The following is a 21,450-nucleotide window of genomic DNA, read 5'->3' on the forward strand; positions in this document are numbered from 1 at the left end:
CCCCCCCCGTTTGTGATAAGGGTTGGGAGGATGCTCTGAGCGACCTACTCACATGGCACTGGGCACATCGCTTCTGGCATCCAGGACCAGATCAGGGACGCAGTGTTCATCCTCGTTGCACCCGTTCCAGAAAGGGACCTGAGAGGGATGACAAGAGCAGCTCAGTGACACTTGGAGCCCCGGGTTGTACTCCAAGGAGAAGGGACACAGGCGGTGATCCCAGGCTGCAGTGAATGCAAACACATTGCTACCACGGGGGGGACCAGGGATTACAGCCTGAAGACAAAGAAGCGCGTGCTGCTACCTACCGAGACCTTGAGCGAGGTGGGCCAGCTCTCGTCCAGCATGGGGCCACTCTCGGGTTGCTCCAGCTCGTAGTCAATGGAGAACGTCACCGGCTTCACATAGTCAGCTGTGTCCTGCGGCAGACAGAAAGCATCGTTGAGAAGGACAGGGCTTCTGCTCATGGAGGAGCAGCATCGGAGAGCGAGGTAAGGCAGAACTACGGGCGTGTGTGATTATTTTATGAAATAAAAGCTTTGCAATCTCATATACTTGGTGTGTCATCATCCTGTCTCCCCAGCTAACCCTTACCTAGGGATGGGGACAAGTTGAGCTCAGCGGTGCTACTCAACACCCATCTGATGGTGAGGGAAATGCTGCACCCTGAAGACGTAGCTCCAAAAGATAGATGCTCCGGGGTCACTGACCCCAAGCCAGGCTCCCAGGGGGGACAGAACTGTCCTGCAACCCTTACCTGGGGCTCCTCCGGCTGGTAGTGAAGCTGCACCTTTCCTGCAGCTCTATGAGCTCTTCCCATGCATTGCCCCGGCTGCATGGGATGCAGTTAGATGCTCTGAAGTGAGATGTTTCTCAGGCTAAATCACATCTCGAGCTCCAGACTCAAATTTCCCAGAAGTTCACGGCAGTTCAGGCCAGGGCTTGGGGCCGGGCCAGTCTGGCAGCTTGGCCCTCCCTGGCCTCCGCAATATTCTCATCATTCACTGGGAATGTTTGATTTTGGCCAGGGTTGTGCATCAGCTGTTCCCTGCGAGCGATGCAGAGGGTTTTGCTGGCTCCTGCACCCGGGGAAGGGGACGCTGATGGTCAGAGGGGTGCAGAAGATGAGAGCACTGAGGACTGCCATGGAGGCATTTGGTTCCCCAGTGGAAAAAAATGAGTTTTCACCAATTTTGGAGCAAGAGGACCAGCCTGACCCGGGTGTCAGGAGTGCACGCCCTCCCTGAGGGCACAGCTAGCGGCTCGTGGACAGTGCAATGAAGTCAGCGCTTGGGGACCCAGCAGCTGCCGCGCGCCGGCAGCTCCATCCCTGACCACATCAAACCCGGCGCGAAGAAATCCAAGCTGGAGGATGAGGCTCATTTCCAGCCCCGTGAAGCCATCGAGGAGGTTCCTCCAACCACGTCCCGGCGCATCGCTGTTTTGCACGTGGTGGAGAGCATCTTTGCTCGGGCGGCCGGCTCTCCCCCGGGGCTGGCAGAGAAGGACACCCCAGCCTTGTCCTCCTTCCCACTCACCAAGACGTGGAACTGGAGCCTGTCGCAGTGCTCCTGCCCGGCGAGCAGCACCAGCCCCTTCTGAGTGTGCCGCTCTCCGCTCTCATCCAGGTGAGCCCGCGGCGTGTACCTGCGCTCGTCGATGGTGGCGTTGTACCGCAGCGCTGGAAGGAGAGCAGCACCGTCAGGGCTTCTCCCCAGGGTTACGCTCACTATATAGCCACATGGGGTCAAAAATGGGCTTTTGTGCACTCAAGCCCCTGTTGCCCCACTGGGGGGAGCGTGGCAGGCAGCACGCTAAGGGAAAATCAGGAAAATCAGGTTATAAGTTGTCGTTGCCTTTTTCTAACAGACATTTCTTTTGGGCAAAGCATCCCCTCTCCAGGCCAAATGAAGAACTTTCAAAATACATTATTAAAAGACACTGTGTAAAATCTGTGCAGGTTATCTACTTATTTGCCTCTTCTATATGCACATGCTGGCCTGTGCCAGTTCTGGAGGTATCGTACCCCGGAGCACTCTCCTCTCCTGGATGCTTTACCAGAGTTCATTTGCTTCCTGCAGTGCTGTCAAAAAGAAACCAAAGGTCCTCAACCCGGTGCCGATTTGCACCCAGTACACCAAAATGTGCATAAGCACAGAGCAACCACCAGTCCCCAGCACGCAGCGTCCACGGCGTGGCTCTTCTGGGTAGAAATAAGTGTAAAAATAAATTAATAAAGGAAACCCCACTCAGGTTTTTTTGTTTTTTTTTTTTTTTGTCCTGCAAGCTCGGCAGTGATAGCGGTTAGGAGGAAAACACTGGATTTGATAGCACAAATCCCAATTCTTGCTCTAGGGGATGGGAGCTTTGCCTTTGGCTCTGCTTGGGACCCGATATCCCTCTGACAGCGTTTGCTGCCGGGTTGGAGGGGGCTCAGCCCCTATGGCTTCTCCCCGCTCCAGCTGAGTCATGGGCATCCGCCGGGTGGACTCGGGGTCACAGCAACACGCAAGGGTTTAAAAGCAGAGCCGGCCAATAACTTCACAGAGATTTCCCCGGGATATTAGGGAAACACGCACATATGGTCGGCAGCTGTGTCCTGCCTCTGCAGCAAAGAGAATGGATGAGCTCTGCGGGACACGGTCCGGGCACGTCCTCTCCTGTCCCGCTGCCCGGCGAGGTGGTGGTGACATCCCCGTCACACGTACCACAGCACGGCGAGCTGCAGGAGAGCTTGGCGCCAGGGCGTAGGTGAGGGAAAAGGTTAAACGCGGGTGAAGTTGTGTCCTTGGGAGTGTTTCTTGGCACAGCTTAATGGCAGAGCCACCGTCCCTGCTACATCAGCCAGGAGAGGGACAAATTTGTGGGTAAAAAGGGATGTGGTGGATGGCAACGTGCACTCCTCCAGACGTGCCAAGCTCCTGGATGGTTTTCCTTGGCAGAAGCCGGGTGCTTCCTCGGAGCTGGAGACCTAAACGACGGATGAAGTGGGGTTTTTGTCGCGCAAGCAGCGGTGCCACTTACCCAGGCTGGCTGTCTGGAAGTGAGCCGAGAGGAAGACGGCGGTGAAGCAGACGAAGGCCGACATGCAGGTGGCATCCTTCCCATTCCGCTTGCAGTCCTTGGTGAAGATGTTGATTTTGGAGGGCTCGAAGCGGATGCTGGCATTGATCTGGACCACACTGCGGGACCTGTGGGGCGAGCGAGGGTCGGGAGGTGTGCTGGGGCACGGGATGCCTGCAGACGTCCGCAGCCGCCTCTAAGACCCTCCAGATTCACCCTTTTCACACTTTTCCACCCTTTTTCCTAACATCAAGAAGGCGCTGAGGAAGACCAAAAGCCACCAGAGCACATTGATCTACTCTCTGCTCATCTATGTTGTATTTGAAGAATAAAATCTCTTGCAGGTATTTACCTCCTGCTTACGACGATGAAGTAGCTCAGCACCGAAAGCAGGATTTGGCCCCCTGCGTGCACAGAGCACTTTCAAAGGTAGACCTCAGGGTGGCCCATCTCTGCTGGGCACGGCTACCCTCCGTCGTGACAGCTTCAAGGGACTTTCCAAACATTAATCAATATTTGCAAATTTGAAATTGTTCTTATTAAATAAGACCAGAGGGAGCCTGGGCAAATCACCACAAACGAATTAGCTGGTTTAAAACTCTTGGGGAACTAATGATGAAATTCAATACAAAACCACCTCTGATGTCCTTCTGGGTCCAAGTGCATTGAAATCCCACGGTCCCACTGCATAGGGGGTTGTTATTGGAGAAAGATGGGTCAGATTGTTGGGACATCAATCCCCCCCCCCAAACGTTAGCATATTGCAATGATTTTCAGGCAGAGGTGAGTGCCAAATGAGATATAGCTAACCACAACAGCACGGCGTTCCCCAGAGAACCGACGGCCAAGTCTACGAGCCCGTCTTCATTGAGGTCCAGCTGTCCGTGGATGCTGCATCCAAAATACATCAGGCCCGGCGCGAGGTCCGCAGCTGCTATCCTCTGAAAACCAAAGGGAAGAATCCAGGCTGGTTTCCAGCAGGAGCATCCCTGCCCGTGAAGGAGGGGTTTGCCATGCCGACCTCCACCATGCTACTGAAGATGCTCCTTTCTAAGTGATTGCATCAAACATAATTTTCCAGGGAATGACAGCAATTTATCTTTGGAGACACCATCTAGAGATTTCTGATGATTTAGTCTGTGTGTTTACTATTTCTGACAAGCGTGAGAAATACTTTATCTATAGCAATCCGTTGCACTGAGTGCTAAGCATTGCCCTTAATTTCAAGCATGTCTTCTGTACCCTACATTTGCTTTGTCTTGGACCCCTCACAAGAGAAAATATTCAGCAATAATAATTAACAATGCAATACTGCATATGAATTTATTCTGCTCTATCAGTCCTTAAAATGGGTACAAATGACGTTTATTCTGATGAAGGATGAGGACAACCAGAGCACCCGAGAGCTGTACCTGCTTGTACTTCTTCAGAACAGTCTCTTTGAAGCCGAGGAAGATGTATATGGCTCCTTGGTGCTCGTCCTCCAAAGGTGCGCCGACGACGAGGTCGTTGTAGGAGTCCTGGTTGAGGTCGGGCACGGCGGCGATGCAGGAGCCGAAGCGGGAGTTCTGGTAGCTCTGCAGATCTACGAGGGCACCACTGGAAACGAAGCGGTTCTGCCGGGCCAGCCAAAGAGGAAAGGCAAAAAAACCCCAAACCCCAACCCAAACCATCAGCAGCAAGTCTGGCAGGAGGAGAAAACCCTCAAAGGCAAGCAAACGAGATGCAGTGATGTGTGAGCAGTTTCTCTAAGGAAGGAGGTGAGAGCCTTCCTGGGGCTGTGGGACATTCTGCTCAGCACATCCCGGGGGATGGATGAGCCCCGCACCAGCCCCGTGCCTGCTTTGCCTTCCTTTTATAGCAACCTACACAAATAATCACATAAAAAGTTGTGCTTTAGATATGGGGAGTCCCGCTGCTCTGGGCGGGCTCTGCAGCCTTGGCTGAAGAGCACCACCCGCTCGCTGCCCTGCACGTCCCCAGAGCCTGATGGATTTGGCTCAGAAAATGCATTTGGAGCCAGATTTGAGGGCGGCAGAAAAGCTGGTCCTGCCCCAGAGCGCTGCTGGGTGCCAGGGAAGGTGACGGGGGTGCCACGTGTCCTATCTGTGCCCCGAAGCAATGGTGGAGGGACCGACCTTGTTGCTCCCCATGACCCTGGCCAGGAGGGTGTCCTTTGAGGGGACACTTTAGGGGGGAGCAAAGTGGATGGAGACCGTTTCTCCGGAATCTCTCCCGTGTTACAAAGACCCCACCTTGCACCCTGTGCATCACCTCCTCGGGGCTGGGAAGCTCTCCGAGCCGGGAGCAGCGAAGCCTGGAGACGAGGCAGCGCTGCTCCATCACCGGCTGGACTCCCTTCGCTGGCAGCGAGCAAACCCTCCCGAGATTGTTTATAAACAAGGAAAACAGACAAATCCTCCTCGAGTTTGGCAGCAGCCACAACGGCAAGGTGCTGCCAAGCTCTGTTCAGCGTTTGCCCCCCCACCCACAAGGGCGAGGCCCTGCCAAGCTCTGTTGCCTTTGGACCGGGCTGCCGTGCCCTATGATGTTTGATGGGGGCTGGTGGGTTCGTGCAGCTTGGAGCCACCCCGGGGAGGTGACACGAGAGGACACAGTTCCCGTGCTAGAGCCCAAACGCCCCCAGCCCCTGCGGCGTCCCCAGCTCGCCCCGCAGTGCTGCCACGTACCTCCCGCAGGGTGTAGACATAGACCTTCCCCCTCTCCCTGCCCTCGCTGAAGTACATGGGGGCTCCCACCAGCAAAACATCGGTGACGCCGTCGCCGTTGACGTCGAGGGAGTTGATCTCGCTGCCGTAGTAGGAGCCGATCTGGAGGAGACAGAGGAGGGGATGGCAGCAGTGCTCCCGGCGTGCAGGGGCACCGCCACCCTCCCCGTCGGGGACCGCAGGGACATTCCAAGCCCCATCCCTGCTGCAGCCACGCGGTTCGGAGCTGCGGGTGCAGCGACAGCCAGGACACCCCCAGCTGCCCATGGATGCATTACACTGCCGAACCATTTAAACAGAACGATTTGCCAAACGCAGGGGGAGGATTTGCAGAGGAGCACGCGCGCCAGGTGGAAAAATCCCTGCAGCATCCTTGGCAGCGTGTAGCCCAGCGTTACCTGCTCTCCCTTCAGCGCCTGGTGGATGGTGAGGTTTCGGTTGTTGTGCATGCTGAAAATGATGACTTTCCCGGTGTGGTTAAACCTGGGCGCTCCCGCCACGTAAATCCGCTCACGCTCGGTGGATATGACGGAGGAGACGGTGTAACCTGGCAGGGGGGGTTGGCACGGGGTGAGCACGGCTGAGTAGCTCCCTGCCTGCTCCCAGCCCGGCGATCTGCTTCCCATTAGCCCTCAGCTGCTGACACAACTCTGGCCGCCTCCCAGATGGGGAAGTGAGAAACCCAGATTTCTTCAAAGATAAAGTCGTTCAAATAAACCCCGGCGCCCTGACCCTGGGCTTTGAGCCGCTTGCTCAGGTCCTACCTACATCCCGAGCAGCGCAGCCGCACCAAGAGTTTTGGCACCACCTAACGCAGCCGGCGAAGCCGGTGCAAAATCCGTCTCTCCTTGAAGGCAAGCCCGATTCCCGACCCGACAAGTGTTTTACTTCATGGCTCACATCAAGTCAAACAAACCCCAGCAAGGTGCGTGCACGCCGGGAGCCTGCAGTGCCCGCTGCACTGCTTCTCCCAGACCCCGGCAACACCGCACCCGAAACCAAGCGTGAAAGGCTTTGCTGATGCTTGACGTTAACTTTCACAGCCCAATAAAAGCCATGAATCCATCAAGACTGTCGCTCACGAGTCCTTATGGAAATAACCCTGCGTGAGCGAATGACCCTGAGCAATCCCTCTTTCCTACCCAGAAGTGTTATTTTCTGTGGCGGCATCACCGACACCACACTTTGCACATTGGGCTGCGACGCTTGCCTGCGGTTGCGGATGGGCTTATGTAGGAATGTAATGCCGGGGCTGCAAAATCCTGTTTTTCAAACCCAGGTCCCGGTTTCTGCACATTCACAGCCAGTTTTAAAAGCTACTTAAATTATTAGAAACTCAAAGCACAGCCAACCATGAAGCTGGATCAGATCCCTTGGGGTCACATCCAATCGAATTTTTAGTATCTCCGGGGATTATTTGGGCTTATGGAGCCCCTTCCCTGGGCATTGGCCTTACCTGGGGTCTCTGCCTCCCTAAATATTGCCCTCCTGTGGCCATCAGCCTTGAAACCCCTGGGTCCTGGCACTGGGCTGCTCTCCAGCAGAATGCACCAGTGTTTCCTTAATATTTCTGGATTTCTTACTCCAGGCAATGGGAAATACAGAGTCCAGCTGAGCTCCCACATACTGTCATGGGTATCCCTCGCACAGCCGCAGCTCTCCCCGCTCCAGATGCTCACAGCCGAGCCCGGGGGACACTCCTGCTGTCACCCCAAGAGATGAGCTGTGTGTCCAGGGGGCTGTTTGGGTCCCCAGTGGAGGGAAGAGCCCCGACACGCTGGCGGGCAACCCCCCAGCATCCCACCCCGCTGCCTGCCGCGGGGCAGCTCAGCCTGCCACACGCATCTCCGAAGAGAGGCTTCATTTTGCAAACCAGGCTGACAGTTTTTACTCCGGGACTTCAAGAGCCGCACATGGAACGGATTAACCCAGCAGGTATTTCCTCCCTAGGCATGAAATTTCATCAGTGCTTTTTAAACCGTTCCCGTAAGCGCTGTAGATGACCCGGGCTGGCGGTGTCTGAGCCACTTCTGCATTTAAATCACTTCTGTGCTGCACATCATGGTCGACACTGGACTCTTCCCAGGCACGGATGCTCACGTACGCTACATCCCCGAGCAAGGGGCAACACAGGTCTCACATCAACGGGAGCTTGCAACCAGCCGGGCATGGTACTGCCTATGCCGGGAGTGCTGGCTGCTGTTACTCATTTGAGAAATATGTTGTTCTTCCTATTATTAAGTGTAGAATCATGAATTCAGCCCTGGCAGGAGAGCCTCATTCGGCTTTCTTACCTAAATAAGCTCCGTGATTTTTCAGCTCCTCCGGGAACTCCTGGAGATAAGATTCCCGCAGGGGAATGACCTTCCCGCTGCTGGTTTCCTTCAGGACGGCTCCGTTCCAGTCGTAGGCACCCACTGCCCCCAGCAAGATCCCGTCCTGCAGGACAGGAGGAGTAGTTTGAGGGTATTTCTTGCCAAGTGGAGGCAATTCTCCCTCGCGCTGCCCATCCGGGCAAAGCCGATTCATGCTGAGATGGAAGAGGGGACCTGATGGGCCGGTTCTGTGTGAGAACACATATGGGGGTCCCTCAAAGCCCACATCCTAGACGATGTGTTATTAGAGGTTGCAGAGTGCAGAAGAGAAAGCCAGAAAATGGTCCCTCCCAGAAATTGCATGTTTTGCAGAAAAGGGGAGAAATCTCACAAATGGAAAAGAAAAAAAATCAATAATAATAACAACAACTACAACAACAACAATAATAGCAATAATAATAATAATAATAATTATTATTATCAATAAAAATCATCCTCATCAAGCAAACCATTCTCCAAAGCACATCTGGAAAGATGGAGATTTTTAAACATGCTGGAATGACATTTCCACCCTGTTCATATCTTTTCAGTGTACTTTTCTTCCCCGGGAAAAGCCCAAGCAGAAATTCCTCCCGGCTTTTCTCTCGGCCCTGCCAGCCTGCAAAGCCCATGGGTGGAAAGGGACTGACCATCTTCTGCATCCCACCACTCGCAAGTGCCCTCCCCCGTGGCACATCCCAACACCTTGAAGTTGTGGCATCCCGAGGAGCTGCTGCAGGCTGGACCTAAGGAAGGCACTGGGGTCCCAGCAGATCCCTTCCCCGGGGGATAAACCAACAGCAACAGCATTTTCTTCCTTCTGCTCATGTTAGCAATTTATCTTCATTATTAATACCTTGCCCAAAGTACCCGTCTCCCCACCTGAAGCTGCTAGCAACAATAAAAAGCAAAGGGTGCCCACTTGCACAGGCAAAAAACCCCCACGTTTACTCTCTTACTTCCACAACATGCGATGAAAATCCAGTCTGGGACATTTCCAGTCCAAAGGAGATTTCGTTCTTGTTGGTTCCTCCAAAAAAAAAAAAAAAAAGAAAGAAAAAAAGAAGGGAATTTGTATTTAATGGAGAGCTTTGCTTTCCTGGAGGGGCTGAGCGGCGCCTCGGTGGGTCGGGGTGGGATAAGCGCCCACCTCCACCCCACTTGGGGCACAGAGGACCTCAGTTGCCATAAGTGTGCTTGTTTCTCCCTAAATCACCACAGTTAGACAAACTGGGGCTGCTAATAAATACTGGGAGCTCTGCTGCGGTGCGGTTCTCTCCTTTCCTAGCTGTAAGGTCACACAAAAATGGGGATTTAGGGGTTTTCATTTCATAATTGCAACTGGGTGAAGCTTCTCACCCAGGTAAGCTTTTTTTTTTTCCACTGAGAAGCTGGCTGGACTGAGATAACTGGCAAACTGGTGGAGAGTTTGTGAACTGGTTTGACCAAAATTCCCCCAAACCCCAAGTTGTTTAATTTCCAGTCAAAGTCCTCCATCTCCTGTTTCAATTGTTCATCCCAGGGTGTGCTTTTCCTATGAAATTTAGATAAATTTAGTTTTGGAGACCGACAAACTTGTCACAAGGCGGACAGAAACACTGTCATTTTGAACAAAAATATTTCCTGATATTTAATTTCAGCCAATAAACGAAAAAACCTCACATTACTCCCATAACCCCACAATGACTGACATTCCAGGGAGTCCCTGGCAATCGGCGTGTGTTTTTTCGCCTGCTGGGTTTGAATGGAATTTGATGGGTGAGAAAGACGCCGACACCCAGATGACCCCCATGCCAAATTTCAAAGGTTTGCTATAAACGACGGGGCAACCACAGCTCTGCGAATAACGGTTGCAAGAAGGAGGGGTCACCTTTTGAGGAGAGGGCATCTGCGCTCCCGATGCTTGAGGGATGCAAAGCACTCAAAATAAAGACGTTTCTTTATATGGGAAGATATTCAAAGTGTGATTTTAGGTTCTGTATCAAACAGTTATTCGGGAAACCCCCAGTGCGACCCGTTCAAATTCGGCAAACCGAGGACCGATAGCACACCTGAAGCAATCCGCTGCAGCCCGGCTGATCGGGACGTGTCAGGGAGGAGCACCACTCACCTTCCAAGCTGAATATCCTTTCCCCCAGCGCGTCCACAATGTCTTTGAGTGCTGCTTCGTCGGTGACGTTAAAGAAATGCTTGTCATCTGGGTCGCTCGCTATAAATTTTATCTCATTCAAAAAGGCTTCGGGATTGATCCCTCTTCTGTTATAATAACCCAGTACCTAGGTTTGAAATAGAAATGCAAGACTCGGGTTTTCATGCCATGGAGAAAGCCACCCCAAAGGGGCATCCGTATGGAAGGAGCCTGACAGCCTTGGCATAGAATCACAGAATCATAGAATGGTTTGGGTTGGAAGGGACCTTGAAGATCATCCCATTCCACCCCCTGCCCTGGGCAGGGACACCTCTCACCAGCCCAGGTTGCTCCAAGCCCCGTCCAACCTGGCCTTGAACCCCACCAGGGATGGGGCAGCCACAACTTCTCCAACAACCTGTTCCAGTGTCTCACCACCCTCACAGTAAAGAATTTCTTAGAATCAAAAAATTTCTTAGAATCACGTGACACCCCATTGTGGGACCAAACCAGGATTTGCTGTAATTCCTCTGGGCAGCCCAGTCTGGGCTCCCTTCATGCAATGCGGATGCCTGGCACCGAAAGACCCCCACCGCCACTCACCGCCACGGCGTATCTGGTGACGTTGTCCTTCTCGCTGTCCTCGATCACCTTCTCCAGGTCTGGGCTATCGTGCGACTCTCCATCTGTGATGACAATCATTACTCTCTTTGCCCCTTTCCGGCCACCTTTCTGAAACGCTTCCGAGCTGCAAGGGAAGAGATGCCCTGTGCTGCTCAGCCTGGCCAGGTGGGTCACGGCTCCCAACCCCACGCCTGCTGAGACGCACGCCCCATCGCCCGCGTTGGAAAGCCCCGAAGCCGGCGTTCGGTGGGCTTGCTCGCCCTCGGGGAGATGCAATCGGGTGCAGGACTCTTGGGAAACAATAATATTAAGACTTTAAAAGGGGATTTTTCCACTGAGGAAAGAAGCCTTGAATTCAGCAAAATGCCCTAAATAGAATCATAGAATTGCTGAGGTTGGAAGGGACCTTTAAGATCATCGAGTCCAACCATTAACCTACCGTGACAAAACCACTTCTAAACCATGTCCCCAAGTACCACCTCTACCCTTTTTTTAAACACCTCCAGGGATGGCGAATCCACCACCTCCCTGGACAGCCTATTCCAATGTTTGATAACCCTTTCAGTGAAATTTTTTTTTTCTAATAACCCATCTAAATCTCCCCTGGCATAACTTGAACCTATTTCCTCTCATCCTATCACTTTCCACTCTCCTATCCAGGGAGAAGAGGTCAGCCCCCGCCTCTCTACAACCTTTGCAAAACGTCGTGCCGTAAAGCAGCAATTAAAGACCGAGTGGTTTCGCAAAAGCATTTTTAGCCTGGCAGTGTCCCCTGCTTTCTAAGCAGCGAGGTAAAGTGAAGCGGGGGAGAGAGGGAAGAAAAACAAACAGTGATTTCAAACTTGTTATCAGGAGGAACGGGAAGGTGAGCGATTTTTACCGAGCAAACTCTATCCCATAGGCGGTCCTGGTTTCTGTACCTCCTCTTTGCTCTATGTGACTGGCAGCTGCTACCACATCTTTTACAGACCTGTAGTCATTTAAATGAAACTCGTGGACGACGTCTTCTCCGTACTGCACAACTCCGACCTGGGGATTAAAGGAATATCACAAAAGATGCCAACAACCCGCTGCGTAGCGAGGGCCTGCGGCGCAACGGGCGTGTTTCATCCATCGCACGAAATAACAGTCACCATTAAAAATCAATCCCCATTTGCTCCAGTTTTCCCTCTATGGGACCATCGGTAATGCCCAGTTTTAATTATGTTTTCTGCCAGCTCTCACACAGGCTGCCCCTGCCCTGCTATAAAGGTTTTGGGGTGACGCAGATGTGCCGTACCCACAGCATCTCTAGATGGGACCCCATGAGGGTTATTTGTGCAAATTGTTGAGGATATCCCTCCCCAAATCCGCCCACAATTACTCATAGGAAGAGGATGGACAGCTCTTCACAGCTGCAATAAGCCACTTCAGCACAGGGCAATACTTCTGTATTTCCATATGATTTCATCCTCCCCATACCCGGTTGGGGTGTGGGGTGCTGCTCTCTCCATCTCTCATTTCGGGACAGTAACGTGAGCGTTATTTCCATGGGCTCAGCTTTAAAATCCACACATTGAAAGTTTATTTTGAAAAAGCGGGGCGCCAAATTACAGCATATTGGCAGAAAAGGGACATTGACAACGGCCCCGCAAGCGCGGCCAGGGGACTCTGCCCGACCCGGGGGGGGGACAAGCACAAGTTGTGCAGGGGCTTACTTGGATCTGGCCGGGGCCAATATAAAATTTTTTCAAGATGTTTATCAGGAAGTGCTGAACTTCAACCCAAGGATATATGCTGTTTGATCCATCCAGAACTATGATTATGTCCATGTACGTCTGGCATCCTGTGAAAAATATGCAGTATGTTATTGAAAGACCTTGGCAACGCTTGTAAAAGGGAGATTTATGGCTTCATTCCTCGCAGTCAGGTACTCGCTCTTATGATTTCTTTGAAAAAAAGCCTTATTTCAATCATTCATAAAGACCTTTGGGCTTCAACAAGGTAGAGAGAAGCCACAAGCATCCTCTCTGCCGAGAAAAGGGCGGATAACTTTCTAAGAATAACACTCAGCGGTATCTTTTCTGATTCAGATTTGGACCTTTATCCGGTCTAATACAGTTGCATACTTCAAAGGGCGGCCTGCTGCAGGCAGGATCCGGTCTCCGCTCCTCCCGCAGAGCAATGCTTTACCCCTGAGTCACTCCTCAGCCCTGCCTGCGCTCGCCGTATAACGCAAGTCGGGCATTTCCTCCCCTTCCCGTTAAATCCTCAGCAACGAGGCAGCCAAAAACCCCAGCGAGGACCCCAAGACTCGGCTCCACCGTACAAGCCGAGAAGGATTTAGGCAGTCGACTCATTTTCAGTGTTGAAAATTGCTCAGCATCATCTCTTGCTTATATTATATAACATAATTTAGAAAAGTTGCAGAAAACCAGAAGATGCTGAATTTTCCAGTGACAGGTATTCATCCGTTGTCCCTTTCACCCACTGTAGTCATTTATGGGTTAGCGCATCCATGGACTGGAGTGTCACATGAGTCACTCCATCACTGTGGTCCTCAGACGTGTGCCACCATCTCGATGCCCCGCTCACCCCGGGACCCAGGGAGAGGAGCCGCCCTCCTGCATCCCACTTGCTAAATGATAACACTCTGCTCCTCAACCAGCTTCTCTCTAAAAAAACCCAATGACCCTTTGCAGCGAGGGCTAAAAGCATCTCCTGGCCATAAAGGGGGAGGAGAACACTGAGAATTTGGTGGTGGTCTCTGCCTTTACTGCCTCTGCCCCTCTAAAGTCCTGTTTTCCCATGCCCTGCTCTATCCGATGAGAATTAATTGACACCAAAGGGGTGATAGAGCTGGGGCATCGCACCCCGTGCCTGGCAGGGACAAGGAGCTTCTAGGAGCCCTCATGGTGCCGGACAGGCTTCTGCAATTTCTTACCACCTACGGGACAGCCAGGAAGCTTATTTAATACCTCAGAATAAAATCACGCATCCAAATTTACGAATTTGGGCCAAAATATTTAGCTTTCAGTCAACGAGCTCTTTGTTTTCTGTGGCCAAGGTCTGAATTTTTTCCCTATTTTGCCTTGCTAGCTGTGCTGATAAAATATTCTGGATACTTTTATTTCTGCATTTGGAAGAATAAGGTATTTTTTGTCTTCCCTGGGTGTCAGTCAAAAGGAAAATGTTTACCAGATGTCTGTGTACGTAACCCCCTTTGAATCACTTCCCTGCAACCATTTCCTCTGCTCTCTTGCCTTCGCTTAAACACTGACATCGCTTTGTTTTCTCAATGGGACTGAAGCGATTAGAGAACAGAAGTTCCCTCTGACTTCAAAGGCGGGGTTAGAGCTGCGGGGCAGATTGTTTCTCGTACTCTGCAGAGCCGGAGCCACCGTCTTGGAGAACCTGAAGTTGGAGTTGACCCGGGAGCACATGCCGGTGGTGTAGTAGGAGCTCCCGCACTCGTGGGACCAGAGAGGGCTGCAGGCCTGGGGTGGGGGGGAAAAAAATCAAGCATTAGGGATGAGTTTACAATTGCCGCTTTTTAATTGCTGCTTTGCAAGGCTGTCCTTTCCCTTGGCTTTTTTTTCCCCCGTGGAAAGCGAGGTTTCTGAGCCCCGTGGCGCACACAACATATATATAAACAGAGAGATGCATGGTCTTGCACGCCTTCACACGCGATGTACATGGACCTTGCAGCGACCTCCCTGCGCAGGGAGGCCGGCTGTGCCGAAACCCCCGTTCCTCACCAGAAAGCTGTTGTCCTTGGGGTTGGTAGCCAGGCTGAGGCCGAGGCGCATGTTGTCCTTCCGCTCAGAGACGTTGGAGAGCGTCACCCGTCCTTCGGAGAGAGGATGCAGTTAGGCGCAGCCGCAGGGCAGGGATGCCAGCCCCCCCAGCCCGTGGCCCCCGTGGTGCTCCTCAGCATCTCTGAAGCAAGAGGGAACCCAGCTGAATGCCGGAGGAGAGCCATCTCGGCACGCTTACACTGCAGACTTTGTGCTTTTCGTGTTTTTTTTTTGGAAACAGTCGTCAAGATGAGAATTGTTTTTTTTTTTTTTTTTCTTACCAACCAACAACTGGTTTCTTTCAACCAACAAAGAGAAACGTCTGCCTGGGAATGAAGCTGAGTCAGAGACGGCATCTCTTACACAGTCAATATTTAGGAAGAAACCCCTCTGAGCAGCTATAGCATCTCATCTGTTATTGCCAGGCCAGCAGGCGTTTAGCGGCTGATTTATCTTTGTGCATTGCTTTCGTTTCCCGTGTCAGCCCAGAAGCCGGGAACGGTCCCCAGGGCAGCACTGCCTTTCTCTTAACGCTAATATTGTTTAGCTGTGACACAAACGCTGCCTAACCCAGTCGTTTCTCCAGCTCAGCTTCATGAGGGCATCAAAGTTGTCTCTGCCCGGGGGGGGCTCCAGCTGTGCCAGCTGCCAGCCGCCCTCTCCCCACTCCAGGGGGTCCGGGCAACGCAGGTCCCCTCGAAACAGAGCTCCTCTTTTGCTCTTCTGCCCCAGAAGCAAACCGAGAAGGGGGACATCGGGCAATTAATGGTAAAATGGGGGTGTTGGTTTCTTTGCCTTGGGAGTTTCTCACTGAGGTTTAAACTGGGTGGGAGGCTCAGCCCCCAAAATGCCAACGGAGCTCGAGGGAGCTCAGCCCGATGCCGAGCAGCCTCCAGCAATCCCTCGCCTCTCCCCTGCGGACCAGCCGGCTGCAGCCCCATCTCTCACCCTGAGCTTGCCCTCACCCGCTGTCTGCGTGCACGCCGCAGCAAAGGCAGAGAAAAAGAGCTCTCAGCTCACGTTATAAATCCTCCAGGATGCCGGCGGGAGATGCTGCCGCCCCACTGCCCTGCTCTGGTACCCAGGTACGCTGCACCTCGCAACCACGGCTCTGCGGTGGGCAGCAGGATGCTCCCCGCCGGCTCGGGCATCCGCTGCCCGCTCGGCATGGGAAGGGCAGGCAGGGGCACAGCTCCAGTCCCGTGTCATCTCGTGCTTCTCCACGCTACGGTCATCTCTGCTGCACGCTCACTGTCTGCTTGGCACCCCCCCAGGGCAGCTCTGCGTCTGGTTTTACTCAAACGGCCTCAGTGGATTGTGCTAACTAGACAAGTTAATTGGGGGAAAAAAAATAATAAAATAGGATGTGCTCATGGAACTGATCTTTTCATTCGAAACTCATTTCCAGTGGAAGAAAGATCGCTTTTTAACAGGATTCAAATTTACACACAAGAGATTCATTTCCTTGAACAATCTTAATGTTCTCATACCGAATAACAAAAAAAAAAAAAAAAGGAAAAAAAAAAAACAATGTTTAAAAAAAATTAGAAGGTTTGGAGCCAATCAATCAAATATTGCTGGCGATCCAAACTTCCTCCTCTCTTATCAGCTCTAGTAGAAACCCAGGATAATTTGATTCATAATGATGAAAAATAAAGTGAGAAGAGCTGCTCCAGACGCTCCAGTGTTAAAAAATTGTAGACTTTGGCCCCAAATCCCAGCGATGCTCCTCAGGACCATGAGAAACTCCCTGGCTCTCACGTTCCCTCCTGAGATAGAGATGCACTCGTCGGGTTTCCGACTTTGGGCAGCAGAGGCGACTTGCCCCCCTGTGCCTTGCGCTATCCCGACCCAGGGAGGGCATGTCCCCATATCGCAATATTGTGCTTTTGGCACGGTTGGTGCTGGACCAGCCCGAGAAACCCAGAGGGAGAGCTCGATCTCTCCATCCAGGCAGATGGGATTGGGATGTCTGCGGGACCGCAGCACCCCCAGGGTCTCTCCTCCGGCGATGGCAGTGATGGGGCTCGGGGGTGGTAACTCCCCAAATACCAAAGCAGTGGGGGCAGGCTGGATGTTGGGAGCAGAGCTTGCCTGCGCCCGGGGAACCTTCTGCAGTGGGGATGTCCTTCAAGCATCCCCCGGAGGGGGAATACAGACACCACCACGTGCAGTCAGGTGTTTGCTAGGGGGACCATTATCCATCGATAAGTTTATCCTGATCATTTAATAAACCAGTTTAAGCTGTATTAAATAAATAACTTTTTTACTTTATTCCAATTTGCTTGATTTTATCCTAACATTGTTTAAAGCTCAGCACCAGGAGTAATGTGAACACCTGAAATAATTCCTTATCTAAAAACCCTCCCAAAAGACACAGTTCCCATGCTTTTGGGGACAATCTGGGCACCGCAACAGGGTGCTTCTTTACAGACCAAAGCAGTGATAAAAAGCATCATGTTAAAAATGCCCGGTCCCCCTCGCTGCCCTGCGGGTATGCGGTACCTAGGTTGAGTTTGGTGCAGTTGCTGTGGGTGTCGCTGGTCACCGGGCACTTGTAGACGTCTCCCGTCTTCTGCTGGCCATTGGTTTCGTAGGGAGCTCCCACCACCAGCCTGTGAGAAAGAAGTGTCCGTCAGTGCCCAGAGGCTGGATGGGGGGTGTGGAAGCAAACCCACGACCACCACTGGAGAGGAATAAAATGATTCCCAGCCCAAGTCCCCGGTATGTGGGTCAGGAGCTGTCAGGAGAGGGTCCCTTTTTGGCAGGACACCATCATTCCCCTGACCTGACTCAGCGCAAGCAGCAAAACCACTGTTTTGACTTCCCCTTCCCATGACAGCAGGCAGCAATAAACCAGGGAGGATGACTCACTGCTGCTTGGAGGTAATGGCCATCAGATGCAACGGGGGCGAATGAATGCCGGGCAGCCAGAGAGGTCTGCCAAACCATCTGGCAGCACGGGGAGGAGCAGGGGGACCCCCGTCACCACCTCAGCTTGTGACTGGCACCAGCACCAGGATGGCACTGAAACACTCAGCATCCGTCTGAGGTCCCCACGGCTGACCCTGGGAAGGGGAGGACAAAGGTGTCCCTTCTCACTGCTGCTTAAGGTAGGAACGTTTTCATGCCAAGAGTGTCTTCAGGACATGGATGTGTATGAAGGAGTCCTGCCTGGCAATACCTGAAGGAACAGCAAGGAGCTGGGACTTTTCCCCACTAAAAAGCTAAAAAAGTGAATTTCCAGGACTTTTGCTGCGACCTGGGATTGTTCGCTTAGGAGCAGCCCGGAGCCATACGTTTGGATCCCCAGGTCAGCAGCGAGTGAGGACGTTGGGCATTTATCTTTTCTTTAAAATAAGAGGAGCTGAGAAAAAAACACATACACCCAACCAAGTGTGCCACTAGTTGGGATGTATCCGGGACATTGCAAACATTTTTCTCACTTTTTCATGTGGACTTGACCAGAATAGGACAAAACAGCAAAGCAAAGGAGGAAGAGAGAAGGACCTGAGGAATTTGACCATTCCTTCCAGGCTCGTTCAAAAATACTCCGAACCACGGGTTATTGGCGTCTTCTGCTCCCAATGTGTTAGCCCAAAATAAATCTACACCATTGCTTTTTTTTTTTTTTTTTCCCCCCGCTTTCAAAATCCTATCGGTGGATGCAACCGTCCAAGTCCGGATCACCAGATAAACAGGACCTCTTATGTTCCGCACCGCCCTACCCAGGAGCTGGCAAAGCACCGTCCCCGGCACAGATGTTCCCTGTTAGACCAGAAATGGTCATTTTTTATTTTTTATTTTTAAATGCTGTCTCTACAAAGACGCTATTTTTTTTTTCTTTTATTCCATCGCTATAAAACGGAATTGCTCACCAAATTAAAAACCTCCAAAATCTAAGCAGGATTTAAGGATTCTCATGGAAATACTTTCTGTCTTACAGCTTCGTTGCTAACAAGGAGATTAATTAGGGGAAAATAATAACCATCTGGAACAGTCCTCAGTAGCATCCAGAAGCTCAGGGAAATGTTGTACCTTCTCCCTGACCTGTACAAGGAGTTTGCTCGAGTGTCTCTGCCTCTACTGTACTATCGATGCCCATTTGCTCACGGTCAGAGACGGGGGGAAGGTGGAAGATGCGAAACGTAGTGAAAGGGTGTGGGAGGGGCGAGAGAAAAAGACCTTGAAGATGAAAAGAAATAAAGGTTGAGGCACCTCAGAAGATGATATTCTCATTTTAAAATTCTTCATTCCAACAGAAGAATTTAAACACAGAATTTAACATGAAATTCTCAGAGCAGCTCCGCTTTGATCCCCCCCCCCCCCTTTTTTACCACCCACAGCTGGAAAATCCCAGCTGAAGCTTTCCCATTAATTAATATTCACATATTGATACTATCACACTAGCCATTAATAAATATTCCCCAACACCAGTGGTTATCGGGTCGAAGCATCTCTTTCAAAGGCGAGACGATGACGAGGGCGAACCACCCGCCCCCCCGGTTCCCTGGCCCTACGTCAGGGCTGGAAGCTCAAAGAAAGCCCAAATATTTACAGACGCTGCCACGAATGCAGAGGGGTTGTGCAGCTCATGAAAACAGAATTTTTGTCTCCCAAAGACAATTGCATTGTTTTCCCTTTTCGGTTAAGTTTAAGTGATTAATTAGCTGAAGCTGTCAAATTCTCACGGAAACTTGGCAGCTTGGGAAAAGGCTTTTCCAGCTGTTTGAAAGGTGCCGGTCGCAGGGATGCGTGAAGCCTTCACCGAAATCGGCTGTCGGAGATGCTGCTCAGCTCACAGGTTGCCTACAAACTTCTTCCTTTACTTTGTGGTTTGTAAACCTGTGCCCTAAACGTCAGGGATTTTTTTTTTTTTTTTCTTAAAAAAAAAATTAAAAATAGGTCCTGTCCCAAATCACCTAAATCCAACTGGAGCATCCTGGTGCAGCAGGGAGCCATCCCCTGCTCCATCCCGGCTTTCCCCCTCCCCACGCACCCTTGGGTCACCCCAAATCTCCCCTCTAGTGCTCCCTGGGGGGTTGCAATTCCCCCCCACGGCCATGACTTGATGCTAAAGAAGCAAAGCTCTGCAAAGAGCGAAGCGGCAGGCCCTTGCGTCACGGCTTGGCTAATAAACGAAACTTTAAAAGAAAATAAGAACCAAACAAGCCCGCCCTCGCCTTCCTTTTCATGTGCTCCTTATGGGGAAAACAAAAGCAAGGAAAAAAAAAAAAAGGGATTAAATGTGAAAAGCGCCGACTGCTCAGAGCAACATGTCTGAGGACGTATTTTTAACATTCGTCCCGAGAAAAAAATAAGAAAAGAAAAAAAAAAAAAGGAAAACCAGGCTATGAGTGGAAATATCCGAGGAGCCTCTGTTCTGCCTGCACAGGGAGAGGAGTGGAAACTCAATTTCTGCCTTGCCAGCGAGCCGCTATCCGCACCCGTGTTGGGTCCTGCCCGGATGGCTGTGCCTGTCCCTGCGGGCTGGGCAAATCTCACAGCAAACGGCAAAACGATGCGTCAAGCTCAAGTTGCATTTTTTTTTTTTTTGGCGCCGTTTTAAATGATTTTCTCACACGTGCACGAGCAGCGTGTGCAGCGCTTCTAGCGCGGCAGGGCAACATAAAACCTGAAACACTGCCGCGCTTCGGTGTCTAAAACAGTTCGAGTCATGGCTGCTCCGTACCGATGGAATTATTGGGGTATTTTTTTTTACCTTAGTCAAAGCATTATTCGGGGAAATTCCCTATGTCACAGATGTTAATCTCGATACTAAACCCAATAAATTATGTTTGGCTGGATGTTTCTCACACCTCCTGGAGAAACATCCGTCCCTGGTTTGAAGGCATCGGGTGATGGAGGAGCCAGCATTTCCCTGCGAAATTTCTCTCAGAGTTCAGCCCTTAAAAATTTGTTTGGACATACCTGCACTGAGCTGAAGGGACGTGCCAATCCCGTCCCCAGCATCCCCTCCTGGAGGAGTGTGCCACCACCATCAAACTGCCTCCAACAGTCCTGGCTCCGGTTCTGCTTCATTTATTTAGTCCCTATCTATCTTCATTTATTATTCAGCGTGACCTGGACAGGCTGGAGAGTTGGGCAGGGAGGAACCTCATGAAGTTCAACAATGGAAAGTGTAGGGTACTGCATCTGGGGAGGAATAACCCCCCACACCAGTACAGGTCAGGGCTGACCTGCTGGAGGGCAGCTCTGGGGAAAGGGACCTGGGAGTGCTGGGGGACAACAGGATGGCCACGAGCCAGCAATGTGCCCTGGTGGCCAAGGAGGCCAATGGCATCTTGGGGGGCATCAAGCAGACGGTGGCCAGCAGGTGGAAAGAGGTCGTCCTCCCCCTCTGCTCTGCCCTGGGGAGGCCACATCTGGAGCGCTGTGTCCAGTTCGGGGCTCCCCGGGTCAAGAAGGACTGGGAACTGCTGGAGAGGGTCCAGCAAAGGGCTACGGAGATGCTGAGGGGAGTGGAGCATCTCTCTGCTGAGGAAAGGCTGAGGGACGTGGGGCTGTACAGTCTGGAGAGGAGAAGACTGAGGGGGATCTCCTCAACGCTGATCAATCCTTCAAGGGAGGTGCCGGGGGGATGGGAACAGTCTGTTTCCAGTGGTGCCCAGTGACAGGACAAGAGGGACCGGGCACAAAGGTGACCGTAGGAGGTTCCATCTCAGCCTGAGGAGGGCCTTCTCTGCTGTGAGGGCGGCAGAGCAGTGGCAGAGGCTGCCCAGAGAGGTGGGGGAGTCTCCCCCTCTGGAGCCATC

At 52.0% G+C, this 21,450-nt stretch overlaps 1 protein-coding gene across 1 annotated transcript in view; it reads right to left on the reverse strand.

Annotated features, from left to right (window-relative positions):
• Nucleotides 1–21,450, reverse strand: part of ITGA11 (integrin, alpha 11) — a 55,850-nt gene that overhangs the window by 12,616 nt on the left and 21,784 nt on the right. Inside the window, exons 3-19 of the mRNA XM_009892083.1 lie at nt 17,180–17,289; nt 14,636–14,727; nt 14,260–14,374; nt 12,596–12,723; nt 11,779–11,927; nt 10,878–11,022; nt 10,257–10,422; nt 9,106–9,176; nt 8,087–8,231; nt 6,191–6,339; nt 5,754–5,894; nt 4,476–4,679; nt 3,874–4,004; nt 3,025–3,191; nt 1,539–1,681; nt 309–419; nt 53–138 (exon numbers count right to left, since the gene is read on the reverse strand). Of these exons, the coding sequence (XP_009890385.1) occupies nt 53–138; nt 309–419; nt 1,539–1,681; nt 3,025–3,191; nt 3,874–4,004; nt 4,476–4,679; nt 5,754–5,894; nt 6,191–6,339; nt 8,087–8,231; nt 9,106–9,176; nt 10,257–10,422; nt 10,878–11,022; nt 11,779–11,927; nt 12,596–12,723; nt 14,260–14,374; nt 14,636–14,727; nt 17,180–17,289 (2,253 nt within the window). The remainder of the gene's footprint in view (nt 1–52; nt 139–308; nt 420–1,538; nt 1,682–3,024; nt 3,192–3,873; nt 4,005–4,475; nt 4,680–5,753; nt 5,895–6,190; nt 6,340–8,086; nt 8,232–9,105; nt 9,177–10,256; nt 10,423–10,877; nt 11,023–11,778; nt 11,928–12,595; nt 12,724–14,259; nt 14,375–14,635; nt 14,728–17,179; nt 17,290–21,450) is intronic.

This window comes from Charadrius vociferus, unplaced genomic scaffold (genome assembly GCF_000708025.1).
Source record: "Charadrius vociferus isolate BGI_N301 unplaced genomic scaffold, ASM70802v2 scaffold249, whole genome shotgun sequence".
NCBI lineage: Eukaryota > Metazoa > Chordata > Aves > Charadriiformes > Charadriidae > Charadrius > Charadrius vociferus.